The sequence below is a fragment of the Myodes glareolus genome, chromosome 5 (genome assembly GCF_982192425.1).
Source record: "Myodes glareolus chromosome 5, mMyoGla1.1, whole genome shotgun sequence".
NCBI classification, from domain to species: Eukaryota; Metazoa; Chordata; class Mammalia; order Rodentia; family Cricetidae; genus Myodes; species Myodes glareolus.
Window position 1 is genome coordinate 4,540,871 of NC_142030.1, and position 22,734 is coordinate 4,563,604.

Genomic DNA, 22,734 nt, shown 5'->3' on the forward strand with positions numbered 1-22,734 from the left:
GGACACATTCAGCTAACGTATTTTAGCAGGTGGAGTGAGGTTGAAGATTCCTGTGACAGCGATGCCATAGCGAGAATGTACTGTGCCCCAGGTTAGAGCAATCTCCTCAAACGCTTCACTTGAAAAGGTGGCCCGGTGGCTCTTCCTTCTCTGTACGAGTGGCGTTTTGCACTGGCGGTTGACGTATGTGTTGGGTCTGCTTATTCATCCTTCAGCCCTGCAAAGAAGAAACGTAAGGGATTGAGCTGCCTGTGGCCCAGAGGGGTGTGTGTGTGTGTGTGTGTGTGTGTGTGCGCGCGCACGCGCGCACGTGTGTGCACATGTACACACTGTCCTTGTTAAAAGCATTTATGTATCTTCGGGAACTCATTGCATTCTTTGAAGCGTCTGAAGCAAGGCCATATGTCCCCTGAGCCTCTTCACATGGGTGAACTTTATTAAGTTTTCTTAAGATGTCAGTGAAATTCCCAAGGCTAACAGTGGATAAAATGAGTTCTTTTGATGCAGTATGCCTTCAGGGATGAACTGCCCTGGAAGTTGAGAACACGTTTTAAGAGACTCTGTATTTGAGACCATAATAAACATGTTCCCCTGCTTTAAAAGGGCCCATGTACTTGACTCAAGTCTCTCTTGCCCTTCCTGCCTGCTCTTTATTTTTTAACATTATAGATGTATTGCTGTTGCTATTAGGGCAGCCATAGCTGAGCATATAGATTGGATTTGAGTTACTCTCTTGTCAGTGCAAGCAGGCCCTGTCCAAATCCACAGCTTCCTCTCCTGTCCCAAGCACACGTCTCTAGAGGAGGAGTTCAGTCATTACCTGCCCACTGGCTGCCAAGTGTCGTAGCCCGTGGAGCAGGCAGGATGCACTAGGCGCATAGTCTTTAGATTGTGTCAGCTCACCCTCGGGTTGCTGTTACCTTGTTGGCCTCAGCTTTGTGGGAAATGAACGAGGAATGCACGAGCGTGATCACTGTTAGGGGAACCTTCCTTGTTAAGAGGCTGGGCTGAAATGTAGTGAAATCCCTTGATCTTGAATTCATAGGCACCGTGTCCTAATTTGGTACCCGCTGGCACGAGCATGTTTATTAATTACACTGAATTCTGGGCGTTTTAGAGCCACCTTAAGTCAGGCAGGCCCTGTGAGTACAGTGTGCTCCATGCTGGTGAGGTCCAGTGCTGTGTGTATTAGAGCTGAATGCTGTGGTCTTCCTATTCCGGATGCTGTTGCTGCCTGCTCAGCTGGGGCTTCCTTTCTGAAAAGTGGCTGTTGGGCTATTTTACCATCCGAGCACATCAAGGTCAGCTCTACTTTAGCATCTGAGAGCGTCTATATGTCGGGATAAAACTATTCCATAAACAGTCCAGGTACTGACTGCTTGTGTTTGCCGGCTTCCAAGTCCTAACTTCTTTTCTCCAGAAGTTGTCACTCCTCACATTTGGCCAGCAGGTGGCAGTGCACCATTAATGGATTCTTTCCTCTCTGCAGCCCTCTTCCAGGCTGTTGTCCTTCACAGTGTTTGGGGGGAAAATCCAGCCAAACTGTAGTCCAAACAGAGGCTTTGTTGTAATTGTTTGCATGAAAGAATTGCACCTTCCAGCTGCTTAGCTGCTCAGTGCATGAGCAGCAGGGGAGTCCCTCCAGCCCTTGGGCAGATCAATGTTACAACAAGGAGAAATAGACTCGGAGCGGCCTTACCAAAGAGTGGTTCTGTCCTTCCCGCGAACACGACCTCAAGCCCAGAGAGGCAGGGGAGTGAGGTGCAGAGCCCACTTAGAGCCACACAGCAGTGCTGCCTGTGAGCAGATCGGCTTCCTTCTCACTGGGAAGGAGCAGTGGTAGTGGGCCAGTATTTCAGTGTGTGCTGACCACAGGGCAGTGAGTAAGAAGTCCCCAGGCACTCGTGTCCCTCCTGCTTCCCTCCTCTGACCTGAGCTCTGCCGCCTCAGTCCAACAGAGAGTAAAGGTCAGAGGGCAAGGAGTAGCTTTGCCTGCCCTCTGCTTATAAAGCTCAGCTGCCCCTCCCCCTCCCGGGAATCCTTAGCACCTGTTTGTCCAAAAACCATCACCCACTTGCCTGTGTTTTATCCCATCGGTGTATCCCTTTATCTTGTGGATTGTGCCTTGATATTTTGAGAAAATTTTCCAGTAACAGATTCGATTTACATGGACAGAAACTTGAGCAAATGCCAGACTAGCAGGGGGGCCATTATTCTGTTCTATAAATAAGTTTAGACCAGAAAACACTCACAGAAACCTGGGAATCAACATGTTTTGGTCTAATTGAGGGGAAAAGCAAGATAGATAAATTTTGAAATGCAAATGATCACCTTCTGTTATTTAAGAATTGCTTCTGCCAACTTTGTGATCTTAGATTTAAAGTCACAGCTCTCCAGCCACGCGCACCACGGAGGCAGTTCAGGGCTCACAAGTTTCCGCAATAAAACTAAGAACTTAAAAAAAATCTCCCTCTTATGTTAAAGAAAACAGATCCAATAACACAAAGACAAACACCGCGGAGCTGTCTCTGTCTCCGTCTCTGAAAAAGCCGGCCCTTAAATGGCTGCAGCTGTGGCTTCATCAAGAGGGTCTTGAGAATATGAATTCATGCATCAGACCCAGCCCTGTGTTCAGACTTGTCTTTTCAGAGGCATCTTGCTCCTTCGGGTGTCCAGCAAGGTCTTACTAAACAGACACCATTTACAGTAAATGGTTCCTTTCGTGCCAGGGCAGAAAGAGAAGAAAGCAGAGCAGCGGTGTGCCAGGTAGACAGGGCCGCAGCACCGTCCCCCCCCCCAGGCACTCCCTCCCTCAGGAGCTCCTGGGCGCACTGGGAGAGAAACCAGGGTGCTGCGCACTCTCTGCAGACCACTTGGTTGTAGCAACTCTTATTTTATTTCTGATGCTACAGAAACCACAAGTTCTCCAAGCGTTTGGCCTAAGGATTTGAAACATTTCTTTACTTGTTAGTATAGAATATTCTTTGTTACGGCTTTTTTAGTGCAATAGGAAAATCAAATACGATGTTGCAGCTGCAGTTAGTATTTTCCCAGCAGTCTCGACTCTCACCATCAAAGGCAGCAGGAAGTAGAACGTACACTCTCACCCTGTGAAATACAAAGGTTGGTTGAGAATTGAGTGTGTAAGTGAGCAGAGTTAGTCAGTCCTCCTTCACATTCCCACTGCTCCCTCAGACAGGGCCCTGTGTAGCCCTCACTCTCATTTTCCACCCCATTAGGAGGCTTTAAGTTTCTATTTATTTATTTGAGACAGGGTTTCTCTGTAGCTTTAGAGCCTGTCCTGGAACTAGCTCCTGTAGACCAGGCTGACCTCAAACTCACAGAGATCTGCCTGCTTCTGCCGAGTGCTGGGATTAAAGGTGTGTGCCACCACTGCCAGGCTATAAGGCTTTAATTTTAAATACTTGAAATTTACATTGATATTTCTTGCAGAATACTTATGGTCCTGGAGAATTTATAGTGAGCGTGTGCATGGGTTGAAGAAACCCCACCGTATTTTTCACTGCAGCCCCTCTCCATGCTCCCAGATGTCAAATGATAGCTTCGCTTCCTCTGTCAGCCAATTTCACACTTGAAGACAGCTCACAGCTGACGGCAAAAAGTGGAACACACAGAAGTCACGCTGCAGAGTGACTACAGACTTCAGTGTAGAGCATGACAGTCACGTGCTTCCTTCTCATGCTCCCCCAGCCCCCTGCAGATGGTCCAGGAATATATTCAGGGGAGGAGTCCCCCTTGACCTTCTCTATGATATGTTTCCCTGCTATCTCTTTCTTGCTGAGTGTGGTACTCAGCAGTATAGTCAGGTGTTTGGTAGGAGAGTCAGCCCGGGGGATGGTGTGAAGTGTGGAGACCACCAGATGCCTGTGGTGTGGGTTCAGTGCCACTGAGAATCCCTGGTCCCAGATGTGGAGACCACCAGATGCCTGTGGTGTGGATTCAGTGCCACTGAGCATCACTGGTCCCAGATGTGGAGACCACCAGATGCCTGTGGTGTGGATTCAGTGCCACTGAGCATCGCTGGTCCCAGAGCCGGCATTCACTAGCTACATGATCTTGGACAAGTTATCTAAGACCTTCAGCACTCAAGAGTAGTAGTTAAGTAGATTTGTTGATAGGAATGAATCACCTGTGTCAATCACATGACACCCTTATACAAAATTCAGTTAGAATTCAAGCTCATCTAGTGTGAAAACCCACCTACCAGCAGAGTTAAAAGAATTATTTTACTTGGAAGACTTTTAAAGTATATATTTTTACTTTTTTTAAAAAAGCATATATTTTTATTTACCTATAGGGTTTTTATATAAACTATTTACAGTGGAAATGACAGCTTCATTGAAAACATTTTCATTTAGAGGAAGAAGCCAGACACTTTTGAATGCATGATTCTCAGCAGCAATCAGAATTATTTAAAGAAGTGAGGTTTATTTAACTGTCAGGGTCCTAGAGTGACTTCAGCAGACAGGAACAAGACAACAACTAAAGCTGTGTATTCAGAAGTAGTGAGGACATAGGCAGGGAATGGGATTGTGGTCCCGGAGGCTTTCTTCCTCTCCTGAAGAAAGTCGCAGAAGGCAAGGCTGAGTAGTGTTTGTGGCTAAGGTGTGCTGAGCTGAGATGCAACACTTGATCAGTAGGTCCTGGTACGTGGATGTTTTCTATTTTCCTGGACAGCTCAGCAAGTGTCTTCCATCCTTTGCCTCGAGTTCTTGCTGTGAAGCCAGGCTGTTCTTCCAAGGAGAGGAAAGAGTGGGAGTTTCTCACTCGTTCTCTACCACACGCCGGAGTGAAAGGGGCTCAGGTCAGAAGCTGTTTCTGTCCAGGTGAAGAAGCCCATCTGTTGCCACAGAGAGGAAAGAGTGAGCGCAGGCGGGCTTGAGGCTCTGCTGCCACAGAGAGAAAGAGTGAGCGCGGGCGGGCTTGAGGCTCTGCTGCCCTGGGATCCTCCCAGACCCCGAGAGGACCCCAGCGCCTCACATGTACCCTGACTTGGTCTGTCACCCTCATTGAGTTAAGATCCCAGTGTCTTGGTGTCAGTCTTCTCATATGGGGCCACGGTGTGACTGGGCTCTGAAGAACTTAGCTCCTGCCGTTGGTGTCCCGGTGCTGTACCCGTGTGCGTCGTAAGAAACATGTCAGCTGTCAGCATTAGGAAATGTGTGTGGGTGGCCAATAGATAGTGTTCACTCAGCAGCGGTGAAACATGCTGCCTGTTTCTAGACACTGCCAGACACAGCCTGGCATTCTGTGGGGAGGGTGGCATTAGTCTGCTTTCTGTGACTGCAACTGAGAAAGTTAATACACAGAGAAAAGGTTTATTTTGGCTTTTAGTTTTGGAGGTTATAGCTCAGGCTTAGTTGGCCCTGTTTCTGTACATCATGACAGAAGTGTGTGGGGCAGAAATTCCCCTCACGCCTGGATCCTACCGTCCTCATCAAGGGCACATCCTCAGTGACCGAGGCTCCCTCAGTGACTAGGTTCAGCTCTTCCAAGTTCCTTGGCCTCCTGTATTGTTCCTCCAAGCCGGAAACTAGCCTGTGAGCACTCGGACTCTGGGGAGTTTGATATCCAGACTTTGGACCATTAGGTGAAGTCCTGGGAAGCAGTAGCTGCGGAGCAATGCCTCTGACCTTGGTGCTGCAGTTGGCGTGACTGGCTGCAGCACGGTGCTGCCGTAAAGAAGAAAGGGGGCTTTCGTTTCCCTCAAATATTTAGCAGAGAAGATAGAATGCTGAATCTTGGAGTGTTTGTGTACATGCGCGTGTGCATGTGTACGTGTGTGTGCATGTGGAGACTGGAGGTTGACAATCTGGTGTGTCCTCTATTGCTTCCCACATTATTTTGAGACAGTCTTTCAGTGAATGCGGAACTTGCCATTAGGCTAGATGGCCTGGCTAGGGAGCCCGTGGGTGTCTTCCTGTGTCTGTTCCCTGCTGCCCTCAGCATGTCTGACTTTTAGTGGGTTTGTAGTTCTGAACTGAGGTCTTCATATCTGTGCAGCAAGCTCTGTACCCACTGAGCAACCCTGCTGGCCTAGAGTGCTGAATCTTAGGCATTAAGTTCTGCAGCCTTTGAGTAGTTACTTTCATTTAAACCATATTTTTATTTCCTATACAATCTTGTCTGTCTCAGTCTCCACGCCACATCAAAGGCTTATTCCTTCCAAGCAGTTCTTCACAAATACTCTATTCAGGTAATGTCAGAAATGCTAATGGCGGCAAGGCGGAAGGGGCTGCAGAAGCTTGCTTATAGCAGAGCTTGCCGCCCTTGGCCTGACTAGCCCAGCCCTTAGCAGTGAGAAGAAAGCTGTGCCTGTCAGTCTGTTCCTCTCAGCCTTCTTCTCGTCTGTCACCTGTAATGGCTTTGGTTGGGGAGCACTGTGACGCCCGATGGCCGTTCAGAGTGGATGCTGTGAGATCACCAGTGGAGAACGGAGCATGCCGTTGGTTTCTCCTGTTAGGAATGTGGGCTGAGGGAGGAAGCAAGACCGTGTAGCCCTAGGAATTATCATCATAATCAGTCACCCAGAAGTCACACGGCACTTATCCGTTCCTTATTTCATTTCCCAAGAAAATGACTTGTACCGATACCTATAAACTCTTTGAAGAAGTAATTTTTGACCCCAGAGTGCTGAATCAAACAAAATCAAAAAGTATTTTGATTCAAGTTGTGTGGATAATTCAGGAAAGTTTAGAACGTGGTTGCCAGGCAAGTGGGAGAAGCCTAGCCCGAGCCAGCTAGTGAGGCCTGTGGTCCTACCCTGCTCACCATACACAGGAGCCCCCCCCGGGGGGGGAGCAGAAACCTAACACCAACTGAATTAGGAGAGGAGGCAGGAAGGGGCTGGAGTCCCAAGGTGAGTTCAGAGAGGGTGTGTGTGAGGTGGAGGAGGGCTGTACAGTCTTCCCTGGGAAGGAAGAGGGAGGCACTGCCACAGTCTTTGTGGATAACTCTTGCAGGTTAGAGCCCTGTGACTCTGGGGACACCTGTTCTTATGCCCTGTGCGCCAGATGTACCTTGCGCACAAGCAACGGAGCAGTGTTGGAGAGCTTGGGAAACACAGCTTCTGGAATAAGAGGAACGAATGTTCCTTTCAGAGTATGGGGGGAGGTGGATGTGCCTATCTGTCTGTCTGTCTGTGGGAAACACAGCTTCTGGAATAAGACAGAGGAACGAATGTTCCTTTCAGAGTATGGAGGAAGGTGGGTGTGTCTGTCTGTCTGTGGGAAACACAGCTTCTGGAATAAGACAGAGGAACGAATGTTCCTTTCAGAGTATGGGGGAAGGTGGGTGTGCCTGTCTGCCTGTCTGTCTGCAAACTAAGATCTGCGGTTGTGATCACTTAGGTAGGCTAGTCTCACCTGACCAGCTGAACTGGCGTTGACCCTGGGGTCCCTGTGAATAGCTGCTAAGCTGAGATAACTTAGTTTATAGGTATGAGAGGGACCACCCAAACCTGTGTAACCTTGAAGTGTAACCTTGAAGCCTGGGGTAGAGGGTGTAGCTCAGGGTGCTCCTAGGTACACTCATTTCAGTGCAGCTAAGCTCTGCTCTGAGCAGTAGCTCTGGCTTCATTTGTAAATTTTTGTCTTAGTAGTGAGAACTTAAAAACTTTGGCTCTAAACTGGACCTGTTAGCCCCAGTGGCCCCGGCGTGTGGAAGGTAGAGATGGGAGGGTCTTGAGTTCATGGTCAGCTAGACTTGGGTAAGGCTCTGTCTTAACCCCTGACTCCCAAAGAAAATATTTTCCTATATCTAGAGTAATACCCCAAACTTAGGTAGTGTATCTGTCTGTAATTTTCAAAAACACTATAAACGAAACCCTGACAGGCGTGGTCCCCAGAAAGCCAGTCTGCAGTTAGCAATCGCTTGATTCCATTTCCTGCATCTCTGACCTATGTCCCACCTGCCATTAAACTTTGTAGTCGACACGGGGTAAACGTGCACAGGACTTGAGATAGATCACGGCACTTATAACACACATTCTAGGATATTTGTAGTACTTTGAATGCCACGAATGAACGGTGCTATAAGATGCAATTGGAATATGTATTCAACAAACATTTATTAAATGCCTCCTGTGTCCCAGGAACTATGTGTCCCTGGGAGCCAGAAATAAAGACATAATTGGTATAATATTGACAGTTACTTTTGAAGTTATATCAAAGGAAACTGCTCCAACAGAGGACATACACAATTGACTAACTAGGCTGTTAGTAGATCTTCATAGACAACTGGTCGTATTTATAGAATGGAAATGCACTGAGCTAACTCATGACATGCTTCGCTGACCTCTTCCTATGACCGAGTCCTTACAAGGTTGCACACAAAAATGCTTTCTTGCGTCTTTCTCCCTGCTCTTTGGTCGTCAGCTGTAGTGAAAGACTAATGCTTCGCCCCTGCTTAGAAAATCTTTACACACAGCCAGAGCTGCGAGAGAAATTGACTAGGATTTTGTAATTCTAGTCCCTTTCAATTAGCAGCAGATGCTGCAGGGAGAGCTTGTCTGTGTGGGAGCGTGGGACTAATACTTCCCAGCGCTAGCTGAGGGATGCTGCACCAGGAGAGGATGCTCGTTCCCTTGGTTCACATGTCACTAGTGACAGATGGCTTGATTAACCACCTTTCTTTCCTATCCAAGTGCACTGCTTGTGCCTGACTCTCTTGACTATTTTAAATTTTACAAAATACTTAAAAATCTTAGAAGAATTTAGATATGCAAGCTTCCCTCTGCCCCCACTGTTATAAGTGTGTGCGTGGTGCTTAATATTAAGTTAATGAAATTTTGCCTCTATTTTTATATTGTTTCTGTCTGATCCTAAAAGATAATGTGTTTTTCTTGGTTGTTCTCCCAAGAGGGAGTTTTAGGATCCCAAAGACTATCCAGTTATTGGGGGCTGTGGAGATGATGGTTCAGCTGGGAACGTTCCTGCTGCACAGACAAGGCTTGAGTTTGAACTGCCAGCACCCACATAAAAAGCTGGGTGCAATGAAACATTTCTGTCACTCCACCACTGAGTGTGGGGGAGAGACAGGTGGGTTCCTGGAGAACCCTGGCCACTCAGGCTAGCCAAACTGACCCTTCTCAGGTATGTTGAGGATCTGTCTCAGAATGTGAGTGGAGAGCCCAACAGGAAGACTGATGTCCAACCTGTAACCTGCACACATGCAGGCATGCACACGTGACACACACACACTTCGATAGTGTAGCCACCACTGTTATATACACATGCAGGCATCTACGTGTGACACCCACACAAGGTCAGACACTTAGATAGTGTAGCCACCACTGACATGCACACATGCAGTTATATACATGTGACACACACATAAGGTCAGACACTTAGGTAGTGTAGCCACCACTGACATGCATGCATGGTGATTATGCAGGGCAGGCTTTCAGTGTAGTTAGTTTTGACATGTACACACATGCACACATGAAAAGTCAGACACTTAGATTGTGTTGTCAGCACTGGTATGCACACACTCATCACTCACACCAAATCAGACATTTAGACAGTTTTTGTTTTTGACAATTTGCAAAAAGGAGCATCCCGTAGTATCAGACAGCTGTATTCTCCCTTTCCCAGAGAGTACACTATCATTCAGTGCAGTGTGTGAGCCTGTGGCTTTAGAATTGATCCATCTGTTTGGTAGATGTTTGTGACGTTACCTGTGAGACGTGGTTCAATGTGTGAATGTTGATTTAATGGAAATATCATTTAAAAAGTTTACTTGCTCCGGCTTCTGCTTTTTTTTTTAAATCAAGTTTTGTTTTTACCCCGGGAAAGAAAAGAAGTAAAGTCTTTAAGAATTTTACATATTTTTAAGAGTGTGGCTAAGAACAATCTAGCATATTCATATATCTATAGATATGTAGATATGTGACCCTTCTCCATGCCCTTGGATGTTGTGGTGCTGTGTGAGTGTTTGGTTTTCGAGACAGTCTCATACTGTAGGCCAAGATGACTTGGAACTCATTGTGTAGCTTAGACTTGCTTCAAACCTGCAAATCATCCTGCTTCGAACTAATAAGGGTTGGAATTATAGGTTGAGCTACTGTGCCTTGATCCAGGAGGCATATTTAAATAGTTATCCTAAATTAGAGTTTTTTCTACATGTAAAATTCTCTTAAGAAAAATTTAAATGTACTGATTTCCTGCCATCTTAGAGAAAGCCGGTGAGAAGAGCGCGCGCTGGGAGAGCTATGGCGCTCCCTGGAAGGCAGTTTACCATCTTTTAAGAGTAAGGTGAATTCTGAATTTGGGATGTTGGAGGACCACAGCTGCTTGAAATGCACAGTGGACACATCTGTGTGAAGCGTTGTAGGAAGGTGGCTGTCATTCAAAGCCTGAGTGAGTTTAACCTGCATTTTCTTGTTTTCTCAATTTTCAAGTATGTCTCCTAGCAGAATTTTAGCTCTGTCTTTGGTTTTATTTTTCACTTGAGCTTTTACTAAACTCTGAGTTCAGACTGCATAGCCTAGAGTCACAGACCTGGTCCTGTAGGTGTGTAGGTGGTACTGACTCTGTGTGTTGGGCCAGGCAACTCTGTCCCCAGTGTCTGCACATTTTCTCAGGCCTGCGAATGTGCACTGGGCTTGGCCTCTGTGCCGCTGCGCTGGCCGTGTGGCTGGAGAACAGTTCTTTTTAGGGGCAGGTGGGGGCAGGGTCTCCCTTTGGGAGACCTTGGGAAGAGCAGCCAATGCTCTTAACCACTGAACCATCTCTCCAGCCCTAGGGTCTCTCTTTGTAAACATACTGGTGTTCCTCTGCTTTAGCCTCTGAGTTCTGGGATCATAGGCCCGCCAACCACCTCGGGCTCAGAAGTATGTCCACACTTCCTGCTTCTGTTCCTTTATGTCTCAGGAGCTGCTCACTGTATACACCTCTGGACTCAGGTCAAACACAGTCATTTTGGGCTGGGAGAAGGAGACTCAGAAGACCAGCGGTCACAGGCTAATTTGTTTTTCTGACCTCAGGCAAGTTTTATTTATTAAAATGCAAATGAAATGCCACTATAGCTGACCAGCTCTCATTCTGCTTTTCAGCCTTGGGTGGTCACATTGCTGAGACCATGTCTTAGTCAGGGTTTCTTTTGCTGTGAAGAGACTCCATGACCATGACAACTCTCATATAGAGAACGTTTAATTGGGATGGCTTGCTTACAGATTCAGACGGCCAGTCTGTTATCATCATGATGAGGAGCATGGCAGTGTGCAGGCATGGTGCTGGAGCTGAGAGTGCTTACTACATCTTGTAGGCAACAGGAAGTTGGCTGACAGTTACACTCGGAGAAGTTTGAACAAAAAAGAGATCTCAAAGTTCGTCCCCACGGTGACACACTTCCTTTAACAAGGCTACACCTCCTAATAGTGCCACTCCCTTTGGGGGCCACTTTTTTCAAACCACCACCGATCATATTATTTTTCTGAAAACTATCCTGGCCTGTTGAGAGTTCTGGATACAGTCAGCACTACACTAGTAAGACAAGGGTGGCCTCCTGCTCCTGGTGCTGTAGTCTTTGCTGTTCTATCCACGTTTGTTCCCCAGGGAATGTGATGATTGAGTCTTTAGTAGAGTTAAGATTCTATACTGAAGGTTTGAACTAGAATGAATTGTACTAAATGAAATTCTAGAGTTTATTAACTGAACATGCTGGATGCTGTCATCATTTTTTTTTCTAATGAGCTGAAATATAATCCCAGCCGCTTTGTCTTCACACTGTGAGATGTGCCCAGGCCCTTCCTTGCCCAGGCCCACCAGTGAGTTCTGAGGGGAGGAGGGAGGCGGCATGGCTGCTGGTAGGGCATATGTGGGCAGAGGCGGAGACTGGAGCACACTTGTCAACGGTGGCATTATCCACTTGTTGGCATCTAAGCTAAAGGAGCGGAGGAACTATGGGAACAGCTCAGGAGCGCCGTAGGAAGCTAATTTCTAGAAGATGGAATCGAGTCACTAGAGGTGGAAGGGGTGGATGAAACTGGGGTCCTCATCTTAGAGCAGCGCTCGACCTCAGAGCCAGAGCCCCGCCCTTTGTCTCCGTGACACACGGACAAAACCTCTTATTCTTAGGGGCCACCGTCCTGTCATGTTTTTGTGAGAGCCTAAGGAATATTTTTTTGTGGGAAGTTAGGTTTTGCTGGCCATTTTGCTCAGTGCCTGGGAGACCGTTGCATTTGTGGCAAACAAGGACATCACCCAGCCTAAAAGTTGCAGAGACAGGATGGAGTGGTTGGTGCTGGGGTACATGGGAAGTCAACCCCTTCGGGGTGTCCAAGAAAACCATTTTGAAGTCGGTAGGATGGCCTTTAACATGCTTCAAAGGATTTTCAAATAGACTTAGGTCTAAAAGGCATCCCGGCTTCCCTGTCACCCTGTCTCACAGCTTTCTCTACATTAGAATCTTGGTTAATCTTGTGTTGGGGTCTGGGAGAGGGCTGCAGTGTGGAGGGCCTCGGATCCAGTGCTGCTCTCACGTGAGCCCCTGGCCGATATGCCAGTCTTCCATCTCATTCCGGGAGTGCTGGGGTTGTGGACGTCAGCCACCACATCCGGCTTTCCTCTCAGAAACATGAGCACCAGGCATGTGCACCTTTTGCCTGCTGAGCCAGCTGAGTGGCCCACATTCTGTCCTTGCAGTGAGGGTATGAGCTGTCTCGTAGCTGTCTATGGAGTCACTGCCCGTGCTTTGTGCTAGAGTTTTAATATTTTTAAGATTTTGCAAGAAAAGCAATTTGAGAGTGGTGGGCTTGACAACCGCAAAAACCTCAGTTTCTTTTCAGCAGTGTAATTCCATCTTATATCTTACAAATCTTAATCTGGGAATAATTGTTTTTCAAGGGTATTAAAAAGGCAACCAGAGTCACTCATTCTGATAATTAGGAGAGATACTTTGTTTAAAGCCCGTGAAACAGGGGTTCAGGGAGAACTTAGTTCACTTGTTCTAACATTTGAGCCTCCAGCTGCTAGAAAGTCCTTCTTTGTATCTTACCTGTGTGCAGAGCTCTTTGTTGTAGATTAGAATCACCTAGGAAACCAGGCACAGTGGCTCACGGTGCCAGTGTCACATCAATCAGCCCCTGCTTGATGCGAAGTCATTTTGGAGTGTTTGAAGCTGCACACGGTGGTCCTCATGCACGAGCTCCTCCAGTCAGAAGCCCAAACAATGCAGTGGCCTTTATATTCTTGCCCGCAGGTTCTCAGGTGGCCGACAGTCCCTTTAGGCCCCTTACAATCTGAATCTGGAATGTTCTCTGAGACTGTGCGCTAAGGTGTGGTTGCTAGCTGCTGGGCTGTGGGGAAGCGGCTGTGGGGAAGCGGCTGGGTTGGATGATCTTGCCAGTGAGTGACCCACCGATGGGTGCTGACTTGATGATATTGTTTGGAGATTGGGATCCTGGCAGAGAAGGTGGGTTTCTGAAGGCCTGTGGTGGCAAGGTGTGTCTTGTCCTCAGTTCCTCTGTCTCTGCTCCCCTGGTCTCCATGAGGTGAGAGCTTTGCTTCACCATGCACCCCCTGCCAGGGCTTGCTTCATTTTGGAGCCATAATCAAGGAAGCTGGCCAGCCTAGACTGGAGACTACAAACCACGAGCCAAAGCAAGTTGTTCCTCCCTTGAGTGATATCAGATATAGTACTGTCAGGGTACTGAAAACTAGTGTAAGGCCCAGGAGCCTGTAGAGGATGGAGCTCCTTGTGTCTGAGAGGTAAAGAGATGGGGAAAGGAAGGAAAGTGGGTAGGCGGTGGCAGAGGTGACAGTCAAGAAAGGATGGAAGTAGAAATAAGAAATGGCAGCAGCAAGCTTCCGGGCACAGTGCAAGAATGTCCCTAGCAGCATCTGTGCTGTGTACATCCTGGACAAGCTAGTGAACCCCCAAAGGTAAGAAAGGATTGGCTTTGAGGCCACTGTGCTTCCTTTCATTCCTGTGGGATCACCACCCACTCACTGTCCACAGCTGAAGCATTGTTGGTAATTATCTACCTGTCAAACACCTGGTTGACGTGACCAGGGATCTCAAAGCATTCAAGTTGATGCATCTTACTCTTGGAGTGTTGGCGGAGGCTGCTCATTCATTCCCGGCTGCCCAGATCCAAAATAATTACACAGAAACTGCATAAATTAAAACACCACTTGGCCTATTAGCTTATGCATATTTCTGGCTAGCTCTTACATCTTAAATTAACCCATCTCTATTAATCTGTATATCACCATGAGGTTGTGGCCTGCCGGTAAGGTTCTAACATTTGTCTCCTCTGGCAGCTAAATGGATTCTCCCCAACTCTACCTTCTTTCTCCCAGCATTCAGTTTAGTTTTCCCCTGCCTAGCTTGTTCTGCCCTGTCATAGGCTCAAGCAGCTTCTTTATTGATTAACCAATAAAAGCAACACATATACAGAAGGACATCCCACATCATTGGAGGACTAGCTGGCCAAGTCCACAGCCCAGAAAAGGATGTGCCTCTTCTGTCTTGTGATTTTCCACCTGAGAATTTCCATCCAGGGATATCTGCCGGCAGGGGTGTCCTTGTAAAATGTGTTACATTAATGGTACAGGTCCATCTCAGCAAGACTGCAAGTAGAGATGGGAATATCCATGGCTCGAGTCTGGAGCTCTCAGACAAGTTGTGTGATCCTAAAAGGCATCTTCTGACTTCTACATTCTCTGAGCTGGCTGGGTCAGGCATCCTTCTGCCTGCTCACAGAGAGATAATGTCTCTGTCTTCATAGTTAATTCCATGCAGATAAGTTCTCTGTGTATCGTTAGCAGATTCAAAGTGATTGAAGTATGAAACATAGTCCAGTACTTAGGGTGCCTAGTTATTATATATATAATTACAGAATTATATACATACATATACATACACACACATATACAACACTAGGTAGCCTAGTGCCGGGGGCTGTTGTATGACTGCTGTGCCTGTTGCTCTCTAGTAGAGTAGTGTCTGTGCCTGGAGAGTGCAGAGCGCTGCCAGCACATTCTAAGTGGGTGTCTGAACAGGTAAAACCTTAATAAAGCTAAGTAACACATGGCCACCAACTCTATGCTGAAAGAAGCAGAATAGAGAAAAAAATATACATTTCCTATGGGCGCTGGCAGGGAAGCTTCTTTTAGATTCACATTATTTAAGTGTGGCAGAGTCTGTGGAGCATTTGGGCCAATACAGAGCCTCATTTATGCTGCTTCCAGGCTCATACTAGTTGATGGGGTAGGCTGAGACCCTGCATGGAGGTCTGGTTATATGACTATGCCAGAGCAAGACATTTAAATGTAACTAACTGGCCGTGAGATGCCGTGCAAGGATTCTGAGCAGGTGATCATGTAAGCCGCCATGTGGTCTGGAAGAAGTATGTAAAGGGTCACATGTGCTCGCAGGCCTGTGACCATTCTTCTTTGTTTCCTAAGGCTTCTGGGAGCACACACCCCAGCTAATGTTTCTCAGAGCACTTTTCTGAAGGTGACAGCGGCTCTGTGTGTGGCGGTAAGGGTGGTGCAGCTTTGACACAGAGCACCCCCCCCCGCCCCAGGACTTGTGTCTCCCAAGGGCTGCGGAGTAAGACGTGAGTTGTGGAGTGCAGAGCAAAATTTAACACATAGATCCTCAGATCAAACTCACCCGTTCCAGAAGAGACCTGAGACTTTTGTCAGGCCTCCAGTGTCTGATCCGGCCTTCTAACAGGAAATGTTAAGTCTGTAGAAACTGTGGGAGGGAGCACCCAGGCCCTCCCTACGCCAAGTACTGTCCTGCACACCTGCCAGCTTCTCACCATCTCACTCCGCTCTTGAGATCGGGTCACTGAGATGTTTATGTCATTGATGAGTATTGAAAAATCTCACCACCCCAGAGGCAGGTCCCTAAAATATTTGTCAGTTCTGTCACTCCATTCTCTTTAACCAGAATTCTGTTGTTTGAAAACAGTATACACTTGTACTTCAGGCCTATGTAAAGATATCACTCAACACGATCCTGCAGTGTGCACATTCTTCACAGTTTACACACACTGCTACATGGATTGTGGTCTTTCAGTTGGCAGGAACTAGTGTGTTTCTTTTCTGCTGTGTAGCTGAGGTCAGCTCATCAGAGAATAGAGTTGTGTTTGGTGTGAAGCCCTGTAGGCAGAGACAGGCTGGGAAGGTCTGTGGTGTGGGCCTAGTTATGCTTAGACTGTTTGCAGCCTCAAAGAAGCAACAAGAGGCTGCTGAAATGGCCCAAATCTGGTGCTTTGCGTGAGGGATAGCGTCACTCCCCCAGCCCTTGCTTCAGGGCTTGAAGCTTGATGTCCTGAGATTGTGAAGGACTCCCCCAAGGGCTCTGCAGAGTGTTGGTTAAAATCAGGGTTCCTGTGCTTGCTTCACTTACATTTCAAGTTAGTTGTCACTGACCCTCTAGAAACTTCTGCGTATTCTTGTCTCTAGTCGTAGGCTCCCCGGAGTCAAGCTGCTTTGGTTGGGATGGTGTCAGAGGGCAGATCCTGGCAAGGCCTTGGGACCAACCAGCTGTCATTATGGAAGAACAAGGTCTCAGGCAGGATTTAGTGGCTGTCGCCTTGGAATCAGTGCTCATTGTGGAGCGACCTGAAAGGTGATGCTTCAGAGTTCCTCCGGGAGTGAACAGGTAGAATTGTGGTTTCTGGCTGGTCTCAGCTCCTAGCGTTTTTGCTTATGGCTGTAAGCAGTATTTCTTCTGAACTTCAGAATGAGTGGGCTTGCGTTTCACCGGCTCCTTCTTCAGTGAAAGAAGCTGAGAGATGAAGGGAGAGGTGGGTCATCCGCTCTTACATGACACTGGGTGACGTGTGCCCCTGGTTTCTAACGGGGTGATTAATGCTGGCCTAGTTAAATTTTGAAGTGCCTTTTGGTTACAAGGAGTCTTTATTTCTAAAACAAAAGATGGTTTGACAGGGGAAATCAGCTGTGCTCCCTCGAATCTGAAAGAGGGAACAAGTGCTGATCTGGTTGGTTCATGAAACCTTAAGCACAGTGTCTTGAAGGTGTCCCTCCGTCAACCGGAGAACAAATGTCTCCATTTAATGTATGACTGTGCCGGGGAAAAAAATGCAACCCCAGTAGGTGAGCAAAGAGAGAAGGGACTTTCAGGGATTTGAAAGCCCACGAGTGTTTAGTATTTGCTCTCTCAGCATTAACAAGGTCACCTTGCTAATACATGTTAATTTTGAAAGTTTAATTGACCTCTGGAATTTTAATATCAACCTTTTTTGGTGTGTTTAGAGGTTGGAGCAGTCACAGAAGAAACTGAAGCTTGTGATTGGTGGAGCCTGGGCGCTGTCCTCTTCGAACTTCTCACTGGCAAGGTATGCAGTGACCTAGACACCTAGCGCATGCATCCAGATGCCACCCTGACTCCAAGTCAAGCGCGTTAGCCTTTCCTGTAGTCAGGGGCTGAGGAAAACTTCAATGTCAGAGGCAGGCAGAGGAATTTATCAAGGTTCTGATTTTTAAAAAAGCCCTGTAATATTGAGCAGTTGATGGCAATTCTCTGTTATACCATAGCTACCCAGCGAGCGGTTCGGCTCCTCCCCTGCCCCCCCTCCCCTGCCTTGCGAGACAGCATTAGCAGAACCACATCTGTGGGGTTGTCACTGGCATTGTTAGAGTCCTCTGGATTCTTTCAGGTTCTTGTCGGAATCCAGGGGACATTCAGTCTTAAAAAGTTAATGTTGACATTAAAGGTAACGTGTTTCCTCCTACACTGCACGTTCCCCTCTCTGTTCTGAGATGGGGACAGAGCTGCGCTCTCTCCAATTAGGAACTTTTAAGCCTGACGCTTGAGGTTAATAGACCTTAGCTGAGTCTTATGCCTGCTGCCTCCTGGGAAGAACCAGGAGGAGATGCGTGTTCCCACTTTGTTCAGTGTGTGAATCAGCAGTGTAAGATCACTGTGGTACACAGGAGTTGGCGTTCGTAGGCAAACTATAAAATGTGACTGTCCACACGTTAAGGCACAGTGGTGGACAAACTCCGCACTGGAAAGATTTCCCAGAACATTAGCTCTTTCAAAGCTGTCAGCTCCCTCTTTGGAGCCTGTGTGTTGTTTCAGCTTTCTGGTTATGAAGGAGAAGGGACGGTGGCACAAGCCTGTGACGGGAGCATGGTGACTGTCAGCTCCTTGCAGATCTCGCTAGGCTCACAGCCTACTCGGCCTCGGCGATGCCGTGTTGACAGCTGTGCCTCCAAGTTAGATGTCAGCGCTCTGTGTGCCCCGTGACATAGCAGGGCGTGATGTGGCTCTGGATAAGAAATGCAACTGATTGACTGTTTCAGACACTGGTGGAGTGCCACCCAGCAGGAATAAATACCCACACCACTTTGAACATGCCGGACTGCGTTTCTGAAGAGGCTCGCTCACTCATTCAACAGGTAATTGAATCGACCCCCTGGGTCAGTACCTTGGACTTGCAGATCAGCAGGGCCCACTGCAGTAAAGCCATTAGGAAGTTATTTGGGGTGGGAGAGACTCACGTACTGTTACATTCAGAGTGAACATGGCATATTCATAGGATCAGAGGAAGGGCTGAAACAGTTGGAACTGATTTTTCTATTAAGTTGGGGCTTATATTGAGTCTGTTCTATCTATTTATGGGATGTGAGTGTAGATTGCTTTGGGCTTGTCTGGGATGCCGTTCCCCATTGCGCTGTGTAGCTATTTGTTGCGTGGTTGTTCCACTCTTTACTTCTCATTCACACAGGGAGAAGGGTGGGGAGGTGTTGTCAAGTCAGCGCTAAGGCTTTCCGCCCCAGACGGGCCTGGAGCCCTGTGTCAGTTTGTGTGTGTTTCTGGTGGCGGTGAGGAGAGATTGTTGAGAATTTAGGTGCAGTATTTCAAAGATCTGGGCTCCAGTGAGCTGCTCCTGCTAATTCCCCTGTATTTCATAACCATGTTGAACAACACAAGTTGTAGTGACCGGGGCTTTCCAGGCTGTGGGGTTCTGCAGTGTCTACAGTGTTATGGCTAGGCAGTCCTAATGAAAAAACTCGGCATCCCAAATGCTCTGAAGTCTGAAATGTCTTGAGGGAGGATCCGTGTGTGCTCAGGAGGTTTACGGTTTCAGGGTGTTTGAGAGCGCATGTGTGCTGAGGCTGGAGTCTGATGGGAGGACACTGTGTTGTGTTCTGTTGTGAGGCTCTCAGCTCTGAGGTGCTTATGCTTCCGTGAGACTCTTCCCACAAGTGATCTGAAATGGCAAATTAAGTGAACTGAAGTTGTTCAAGGAGTATAGATGTTTTGAAATCAGGGGAAATAAAAATTAAAAAAGGGGGGGCATATGAAGAGAAAAGTCACCTTGTGTTCTCCTAAGGAGTGATTTTGATTTCATTTGGCAGTGCTATGGGCGAGGCGATAGCTATGGGCTGAAGCTGTGGGGAAGAACAATGGCTGTCCACAGGCAGGGCGAGGGGGGCTCAGACAGGCAGAGACTACCTCAGAGTTCTGAAGCCACGGTAAGGAGGTTCGGTAGGTGCTGCGGAAGTATTGGAGAAGCTGTCCCAACCGTGTGTGACTTTTGCTGGACCTTGGGCACAGTTTGGTGGACGAGGCTTCATATGGGGAAGCAGCCGGGGGACCGAGCGGTGAACGGATGCTCGCAAACGCTGGAATAGGAACTTCAGAAATTCCACACACGAGGCAGTGGGTGGAAATCCAGTTACAGAAAAAGGCTTGCCTGTTTAGCTCCCCCTGAGGTAGAGCATGTGCTCCAGGAACAGGAGTAGTTGATGCTCAACTCATTAAACTACTGGTGTATTTCAATCAGCAGGCGTGAGCTGTCTTTGAAATGGGTCTAATACAGTTGGGGTATCCCCATTATGTTCATAATAATCGCCTTTAAAACACATCTTGACAAGCTGGAGTGTTGACTCAGGACTTTGAGCAATGGCTGTTCTTTCAGAGAACCTAAGTTCCCAGCACCCACATGGCCACTCATGGCCACCCATAATTGCAGTTCCATGGGATCCAACACCCTTTTCTGACCTCTGTGAACAACTGGAATGTATGTGGTATACATACATACATGCAGGCAAAACATTTGTAAAATAAATCAATCTAAAAACCCACATTTCAGAAACTTCTAATATAAAAGGAACAATTAGCTTTAATAAACAGTACTAGAGCCAGGTGGTGGTGGCACACACCTTTAATCCCTGCATTTGGGAGACAGAGGCAGGCAGATCTCTGTGAGTTTGAGGCCAGCCTGGGCTACAGAGGGAGTTCCAGGACAGCCAAAGCTACATGGAGAAACCTTGTCTTGAACCTTCTCTCTGCCCCGAAACACACACACACACACACACACACACACACACACACACACACACACACACACACACACAGAGAGAGAGAGAGAGAGAGAGAGAGAGAGAGAGAGAGAGAAAGAGAGAGAGAGAATGATGATTCTAGGATGATTTAGAATGCTAGGCAAAATAACTTCAGGTAAAATATTAGTATTTTGTTTATTTGTTTAGTTTTGAAATGGATTTTATGTAGCTCTGGCTGGCCCAAAACTCTAAGAGCAGGCTGACTTTGAACTTATGAAATCCTACTGTCTCTGCCTCCTGAATGCTGGGGTTAGATGTGTATCCACATCCCAGATACTTGTGTAGAAGTATGTGGCTCATTCTTCTGTGGCTGGTCACATCCAAGTGAAGGAATGGCTTCTCAGACTCTAATCACACATCAGAGACTATGATGCCTTGCTTGTGCTATAGGTTCTGGAGTCAATGTGCTTGAATTCAAACCCTGCTTGGCAACCTAATACCTGTGTGATCTTGTTAAGCAGGTTACTAGTTTCCGTATAGAAGAAACGAAGGGTCGCTGCCAGCAGAGTCACAGTGGGTTGAGTGCCTAAGTCCACCCGTGTTACCCAGTTAGGCTAATGGCTGGCCTGAGACAAGTGCAATGCTCAACTCTTAATTATTGTAGAAGGGCAGGGTTGAGGCTCATGACTTCTGTAATTTGATGGGCCACTTGCTTGCATTATGGGGCTGCTGATGCAGGAATCTGGCAACTGCTAGTTTTGCAGGGGAAAGGCTTAGAACTTGTAGACTAGAAATGAGCCAAAATTAATTACACACATGCACAAAACTGCCATAAAGGGTTCTAAAGCCAGGGACTAGCAACTAGTTGTTGCTTATTTATAAACAGCACATCAGTTGCTGTTTATTTTATAGATAGTTAAATTAATAAATAATGAGCAAAAATTAGAAATAAAGAAAACAGCGGACACTTTGGCTAAAGTTGGATAGTGGCATTTGGTAGACAAGGATGCTGGCAGGTCCTCCCCCAGTGCTCCAGCACCGTCAGGAGTGGGGAAGTCACCTTAGTGCTCCTGAAACTGACTAAAGGGTGCAGTGACCTGGGGACCAGCTGAGCATGGGGCAAAGACGTCATGCCTCACACTCTCTACAGCATCCACCTGTTTCTCTTGCCTGTATAAAGAGATGGAGGCTTGACTGGCTGAGTGTTTGGACACAGCTTTTACTGAATCACTAGTGGACAGCTAAGCTATAGAGACATGAGAAACCCAGCTGAAAGATCAAAACCAACCAACCAGAGATGTTAGCAGCGTTTAACAGTGTGGGGGAGAGAAAAGGCTGTGGACTTTCAGAGATGAGCAAAGTGGGTTACCAGACAAGGAAGCAGACCACAGCCATGATAATGTTCATGGGGACACAGACCACAGCCGTGTAATATTCATAGGGACACAGACCACAGCCATGTAATGTTTATGGAGACACAGACCACAGCCGTGTAATGTTCATGGGGACACAGCCCACATCCGTGATAATGTTCATGGGGACACAGACCACAGCCGTGTAATGTTCATGGGGACACAGACTGTCCCGCGCTTATCTGCGAAACCCACTTTCCAGTACAGGGTGCGCTTTCCATACCGGACCGCGAGTCTGGATCAATATCCTAGGAGTTGAAAACAGACACACGACACACAGAGAGATCGGATCATTTGCCCAAAGGGTAAATGTCAACTTTATTCAGCACACGTAGGCTTATATATTTGGAGGCAAGAGGACGAGAGCCCCCTCCCACATGGGAGTGAGAAGAGGGGTGTTGGCCGCCTGGCGCCAGCAGCCGGAGCCTCCATGTAGGGGGTATCGATCTGGGAACCCTGATAGACAGATGGGAGGAGATTTAGGGCGCCTGTGAGGACCTTCCTTAGCAGGTGAAATTATCATAGCAATGACAGAAACCAGGCTTTGAACTAATTCCCTCCGGCTGGCAGAATGAGCAGGGGAAGCCAAGCTGGTTAGCGTAAACAATTCTTGCATCCTGTGCTTCAGCCTCGAGGAACAGGGAAGACAGGGCCCTACAACAGACCACAGCCATGTTATGTTCATGGGGACACAGACCACAGCTGTTATAATGTTTATAGAGACACACTGTGTAGAAACATTCTGTTTTCAGGGAAATGTCACATGACTGTAGTGAAGGCACAGGTGGGACTTGTGCAGAGAGTACCATCGGTGGAAATTGTCTCAGGGTGACCCCAGATCCTGGCTTAACGAAACATCCACCGCTTACTATAAATATCTTCAGAGAATCAAAATAGGCTGTGCTTAAAGAATTAAGGGAAGGTGTCATAACAATGAAATAAATTACAAAATGAGAAGTTGAGGAAAACCAGGTTGAAATATTACACTGACAAGTTCACTGAATGAAGTGCTAAATCCCTGGAAGACC

At 47.4% G+C, this 22,734-nt stretch overlaps 1 protein-coding gene across 8 annotated transcripts in view; it reads left to right on the forward strand.

Annotated features, from left to right (window-relative positions):
* Rps6kc1 (ribosomal protein S6 kinase C1) overlaps positions 1-22,734 on the forward strand; it is a 141,525-nt gene that overhangs the window by 112,941 nt on the left and 5,850 nt on the right. For all 8 annotated transcript variants that reach the window (XM_087906031.1, XM_087906034.1, XM_087906033.1 and 5 more), the window contains 3 exons: positions 2-91; positions 17,256-17,338; positions 18,309-18,404. In XM_087906031.1, coding sequence (XP_087762157.1) covers positions 2-91; positions 17,256-17,338; positions 18,309-18,404 — 269 coding nt within the window. The remainder of the gene's footprint in view (position 1; positions 92-17,255; positions 17,339-18,308; positions 18,405-22,734) is intronic.